A 6640-nucleotide genomic window follows, 5' to 3' on the forward strand; every position below is an offset into this window, starting at 1 on the left:
ACATCATATCCACACTTAATCGTTATCCTTATCTCCACCGTAACCTTGATTTTAGCCAACAATTGCATTCAAATTGCTTCCACCGAATGGCAATCCTTCCTTACGTTGCATAGGAAAAATTGAATTCCCTTTTGAGCATGAAACCACTCGAACTCCAGCCCTCCAACTTCCTAACACACTGCTGGCCACTGCACTGCCACATATCTTGTGCTACCATTCGATCAAAATTAACTATAAGGCTTATATGCCTAAGTCTCAGTTTCCTTAAAGAGTAAAAATTTAAAACTTTTCCAGGCTTGGGATTCGAACCTGCAACCTTTCAAATCCATAGCATGCTTCTCGCCATTGCCCGAGGGCACTCTTGTGCCATATTTCCACCAAACATATTTATAAGGCCTAAACACTAGCTTCCTTACTAATCATATGCGCAATAAAAATTTTCGCCGAGGCCAAGACTTGAACCCTAGACTTCCTACTTGCTACCAACACCTTTTGCCACTAAGCCAAGCGTTTCCTTGTGTCAGATTTTACCAGGCCTTATTAATAAGCCTTCCACCTAATGCTCAGGGTCTTTTAAAAAAAAATTCAAAATTTTGCTAAAGCCCTAGATCGAACCCAGGACTTTTTCCACACTACCAACCCTTCCTAAATCACTTCACAATTAAACTAAACATACAATTATAAAATATTTAAACACATTTAAGTTATTTAAGCCGCCTTCTAACCGATACCAAACTCAATGCCCATTACTTCTAGGCCCAAAGTTCAGGGTGTTACAACGGTCTCCCAAGTGCAGCCAATCACATCTCGTTTTTTGCTTCCAAAGGAGTTCCTCATGATGTAAAACATTCTCAAGCTCCTGTCTAAGAATCAAATCCACCCGAGTTAACCAATTTGAACCAGAGAGATCCATTCTACTCTGAATATTAGCAATTTTACGCACAAGGTCTCTTTTTGGTAGTGATATACCCGTAAACCTACTTATTCCACTATTTTAAATTAAGAGTAAGCTTAAATAAAGAATTAGCCATGTCTCCAGTGAAAGACCAATTAGCATTCATAAAATTATCAAAATCAGAATGTTCAGTCCAACCTGCCAAGAAACGAAAGGGTTTCCCTCTAGGTAAAATAACCTCTGGATTTTGATTTAAAAGAAGAGGACGGTGGTCAGATTTGATCTTAGGTAAGTGAGTGACCAAGCTATTGGGGAAAGTACGAATCCACGCTTTATTACCCAGTGCGCGATCCAACCTTTCAAAAAGTGCCCTCCGATGCCAAGTAAAAGGAGAACCTCTAAAGCTCAAATCATGCAGCTCAGCTTTCTCCACAAAATCACGAAATTGGGGACATCTCCTACCATTAGTAAGACCACCAAACTTTTCAGAAGAAGAAAGAATTGTATTGAAATCGCCAATAGCAATCCATGGAAAATGGCCTGACGAAATCGAAAATCTTAAGACATCCCAAAGGTCTTTTCGTTTTTTCCGATTAAGGCTAGCATAAACGAAAGAAATAAAAAACGGACGTGTAAAGGACATAGGCCAAACTTTAATTAGAATAAATTGAAGATGACTACAAACAACCTCCACACGAAAAGAATCTTTCCTCCCAATCTAAATACCTCCAGAGAAGCCAATCGCCTCAACTCGATGGGAGTAATGGAACCCTAACTTTGCAATAATGCAATCAGCTTTAGCCCCACTGAATCTTGTCTCAAGCAAGCAAACTATATCCGGTTTATGTTCCAAATTATATTCCCGAAAAATTCAAGAGAATTTAACACTAGCACAACCCTGATAATTCCAAAAAAAAATAGTTAAATTCTTAATAAAAACAGAATGCTAGAAAACATACCAATATTACTGAGGGACTAAATCCCCAGCCACGTGTAAGTCTGCTACTCCCGCATCCTCAGTACCCTTATGACTAGATTTCGAGTAGAAAGAATATTCGTCAACACCTCCATGGTCTCTGTTATAGGAATTCGTGCACTACCAGAAGATTTAAAACGACTCCCACGTCCCCAAAAGCATTAGAATTTTTGTGGCTACCACGGTTTTTATTAATTTTTATGTCACCCTTACTAATAATAAAATTGGATTTGTCCACACTCGAACCTGAAACTAAAGTGATACCCAACTTCTCTACTGACCGGTCTCCAGATTTAGCCTGTTGATCAACAATAATATTTTCCTTAAAAGACACCGCAGAATGTTTCCCGGGATCAAGGGCACCTTCAGAAATTTGGATATCAACTGTTTCAGACACTTCGAAAGCTGAATTAAAATGAGCCTTAACCCTTTCTAAATTACCAGAAATTAAATTATTCGTAGCACCAAAATTTAAAGAATTTTGGTTAACACCTTCCACGCCCAAACCCATTAAATCAGAATTATTCTGTTTGTTACCTGCATGCACAAACGAAAAAGAAAAATTGGCATCCTCATCAAAAAAAAAGAAAGAAAGAAATATTGGCATTAGAATTGAAAATTGGGCCTTTATTGTTCTCGCCATTATTCTCCATCTCCATAGGCCTTTTCCCCCAAAAATTATCCAAATTAAAATTATTTTCCTGGCCCAAAACATTTGCTTCCAAGCTATCCAAAGAGGAAACCGTAGCAGGCCTTGAAGATTTACTACGGCCCGAAATCTTCCCACGGCCTGCTTCAAAATAAGGCCCATATTTTTTAGAAACACTCTCATTAGCCCTACCCTTAAAACTCCCAACACCAACAGCCTCCCTTTCCTTCACTGTCTCCTGCGTAAAATCTTCAACAGCTGCCCTTAAAACACTCCACAAATCTCCAACCTGATTAAGTGCCAAAAATCTAAATCCAAAAGACTCATTGCCGGATTTTTCTGCGCCACTAGCCTGAAGACCGAGTTGACCAAGCCTCACCTTGCGCTCCACTAGCATCCATGGCCCGAAATCCGGTCTCTTGTCGCCACCAGTTCTGCCTCTATTGTCACCTTGAGCTTCAACCACCACGTTCGTCGGTTGTCCCTGACTTTGATCAGCCACAACCATCGGACAAAGCTCTTTAGTATGGCCATATCTACCACATGAGAAACATACCGTCGGGAAAGCCTCCTACTCAACTTGTTGGCCGGTGCCGTCCACCATTACCTGCGAAATCAAGGGTTTGTCAAGATTAATAAAAACGACGAGACAAGCGAACCGACCTCTAGTTCTATTGTCGGTTTGAAAATCAAGCTTGACAACTTTTCCAATGAGTCCGCCAATAACTTCAATAATTTTCCGATTGTACAGGTATCCCGGAAGCCCCTGCAATAGGATCCAGGCCAACACCACCTGGGATATGGCTGCAAAGGATTAAAGTCTTTAGTTCATGGTTGGATGGTAAGATATTGTTTGTAGATAATCCAAGGGCCTTGAGTTAAAACTTGTTGTAATCACCAATATCCTGAAATTTCACCAAAAAATAACCATTTACAGTATCCATAAGATGAAAAGATTTAACGGGTTTCCAGAGGCTAAGGATACGGTTATGGAGAGCATTGTAGCCAATATTACGCCCTAAAAGCTTGAGGACAATCGTTAAATCCATTTCTTTGAACAGAATATTCTTAATCCGTTCCGAGAAAGCAATAGAGGGCATCCCGTCAACCATGTCCGTACTCACGTTCCCTTCCAAAAAATCGAAATTGTTATCACGTCCCTCAGAGGAGCCATTACGGTCTGGTTCAGAACGAGAGGCTTCTCCCAAAAGCATATCCTTCCCTGTCAGTTTTGGAGACAAATCTGGATCTACAGCCATCACAGCAATCTCCTTTTCCACTCCCTCCTTGAATCTAACTTTCTTTGTGTTCTGATCCTCATCGGAGCAAAGTACACCATCGACACTAACATCGGAATCAGCCATGTCTAAATTCTTGATGTCTGCTTTTACAAAATCCATATGTAATTTTTTAACCTATTTTGAGATGCCTATCAATGCAATTTTTTATTATAGCTTTTGTAAACTTAATTTGTAGCTTACTTACTAAAGGTATTTTAATAGCAAATCAACTTTATAAATTTTTTTTATATAAAAAAAGTTATAACTTTTATAACACTTATGGACGGATTATTGAGGTAAAAACAACGGCAGAGGCAAGAAACTTAGCTCACTGGGAACTCTGGATGCCTGCAGAAAGAATTTCAGCCCTCTTTTGGAACACTTGCATCTCCCTTCTTGCATTACGATGGATATTCAAGTAGGAAAAATATGTTTATATCATTGGATAGTCAAGTTCGGTCCCTGTAGTTTCATCATCACAGTGCATATTCTCTTAACGGAATCAGTAAAAACTTTGTGATTATCAACTGGAGACAACGACTAGCTTGTACCTAATGCCAGACCCAATGGTGAGGGGACGAAAGGACCAACCACAAAAGTAGGAATCACTGGTCCATGAAGCTATGAACCCTGTACCTTCGCGTCACACAAATGATTCCTTTTCGCCCTTTCCATCTCTATATTATATTTCTCCCTTAAAAAGTTCTATCTATAAGAGTATTTGCATCAGATATTAATACCCAAATTTGAAATATTCCCTTCATTTGTTTCCATCAACTGAATATATTCCTCTATAATAAAAAGAAAGTAATTACAGGCACAGTGATGGGTTCAGATGACGAGCAAGAAACTGCATACAATTATCTCCGAAACAAACTAACATGTATGAAGTCCATGAAAACACAAGCATTCAAACATGAAAAATGCAGAAAAATAAATTTAAATTTTCATGTAATTAGAGCAAAAGAATCCTATAATCTTCAAAAGAAGTATTGCATCAGCATCATCTATTGATTGCATCGTATCAGGGCCCCTTTGTCCCTGTAATGAAACAATGAGTTAACATCATTCCTACAGATTCCATATCGTGTTTATGCTTACTAGAAAAGGCCTTTCTCCTTGCAGCTTTTAATAGCTCCATCATACATATCCTCAACCACATACTTGAATCTGAAACCCAAATCCAAGAGCTTCTTTGATGACAAACCAGGCAATTTAGCACCTTCAATTCCTTCCAGGGTGCTGCATGACAAGGATTAAAAGCTTTTCTTTTACTCCAAACATTAACATAACATGAGCTGTAATTAAAATAAAAAAAAAATTCTACTCACTCTACAATTGGGAATTCCGGATGGTTAGTTGAAAGAATTTCAACTATCTTTGGAGCAGTAACCGTATCAGAGGAACAATTATACCTTCCTTTTGCCTCAGGATGCTCAAGCAGGAAGATGAATGCCCTTGCCAAATCATCCATATGCACCATTGCAAGATTGAGAAGAAGAATATTGTTTTTCCTACTCCCTGAACAGATAATCAATAGGATAAACTACATCTGTATGTTAAACTGATTCATGGTAAGCAAGAAAAACAAGTTCAACATATACCTAGGATGGGAGACAATGCGGTGCGCACTGGACCATGCATCTTGGGACAGATGAAGGGACCCAGAACCATAGGAGGAATGATGGAAACCAAATCCAATCCATGTTGTGCTGCAAATTCAAGAACTGCTTTTTCTGTTGAAGTCTTGGTTATGGCATAAGAACTCACGTATGACTTAACTTCTGATCGAATGTAATCCACATCACTCCAATAACTCTCGTCCATAATCTCCACATTCTTGATCTTGTTGAAATATACGGCGGTAATACTAGAAGTGTATACAACTTTCTTCACTGTGTTTGATCTCAAGCATGTCTTCAAGATGCCTAATGTTCCATCGATTGATCTTTGGGTCACAACTGCTTCGGGTTCGTTGTCCTGGAAATCCATGGGAGCAGCAACATGGAAAACTCCTTTGCATCCCTCAATGGCAGTACCAAAACTCTCGGGATCATTAAGATCTGCTGTGAAGATTTTAAGCCTTTCATTTGCTCCTGGTAGGTTGGTGAGGAAGCTAAGGTCTCTATTGTTACCTGCTACAATGCAGAAACTGAGATAAAAAAAGAAAAAAGAAGGTAACTTTACTAAATTAAAATTGGGCGTTTACAGATCTTGACCTGGGTCAGCTCTAACAGTGGTATGAACAGAGTAACCGAGCTCAAGAAGCAGTTTGATCAACCAGGAGCCAACGTAACCGGTCCCTCCAGTCACGCACACTGTTCCTTTATCTCCTTCCATATCTCTTACTTTCCAGGGGAATTGGTGGTATTCTTAATTATCGCTTCAGTGGAATTATTTGTTTTGACTTTGAAATGCGAAGTTACTCTAGCACTCTGACCAACTTTATCAATATTCTGGTGACTGATTGGTTGGCGTCGGTGGAGTGTCTTTCACCACCGGACTTTTCTTTGTCAGAAATGGATGCGTCCGCAATGACAATTCATGCTTAAATTGGATTATTATATCATCATATGTATTTTTTTTTATTTAATCATCAGCTTCAATTTTTAAGGAATAATAAATAATTTCTATATTTCATATTGATCTCTAAACTTATATTTCATTAATTAAGTTTGTATTTTTCAACTAACACTATTAATTTTTCTGACATAATCAAATAGTAACCTCTTAAAATGTTAAATAAAACTTTAATTTATATATTTTTATTTTTTAAAATTTATGTTTATCACATAGCGTTTTAAAAAATTACCACATGACACTTTTAAATTGATTAGTAA

At 38.3% G+C, this 6640-nt stretch overlaps 1 protein-coding gene across 1 annotated transcript; it reads right to left on the reverse strand.

Moving 5' to 3' along the window:
* Positions 1-4636: 4636 nt before the first annotated feature.
* Positions 4637-6355, reverse strand: LOC107952903 (vestitone reductase). Its single transcript, XM_016888108.2, has 4 exons — positions 6020-6355; positions 5405-5935; positions 5132-5321; positions 4637-5042 (listed from the first exon to the last, which is right to left on the reverse strand). The coding sequence occupies exons 1-4, from the start codon at positions 6138-6140 to the stop codon at positions 4901-4903; spliced, it is 984 nt and encodes a 327-aa protein (XP_016743597.1). The 5' UTR covers positions 6141-6355; the 3' UTR covers positions 4637-4900.
* Between the last annotated feature and the right edge of the window lie 285 nt (positions 6356-6640).

Source organism: Gossypium hirsutum, chromosome A07 (assembly GCF_007990345.1).
Source record: "Gossypium hirsutum isolate 1008001.06 chromosome A07, Gossypium_hirsutum_v2.1, whole genome shotgun sequence".
Classification (NCBI taxonomy): Eukaryota; Viridiplantae; Streptophyta; class Magnoliopsida; order Malvales; family Malvaceae; genus Gossypium; species Gossypium hirsutum.

Excerpts from the sequence above, each read along its gene's own strand:
- LOC107952903 (XM_016888108.2), bottom strand. The coding sequence starts at position 6,140 with ATGGAAGGAGATAAAGGAACAGTGTGCGTGACTGGAGGGACCGGTTAC. Across the intron at positions 5,936-6,019 it reads CACTGTTAGAGCTGACCCAG|GTAACAATAGAGACCTTAGC; the intron begins GTCAAGATCTGT and ends GCATTGTAGCAG. Across the intron at positions 5,322-5,404 it reads CGCATTGTCTCCCATCCTAG|GGAGTAGGAAAAACAATATT; the intron begins GTATATGTTGAA and ends TTATCTGTTCAG.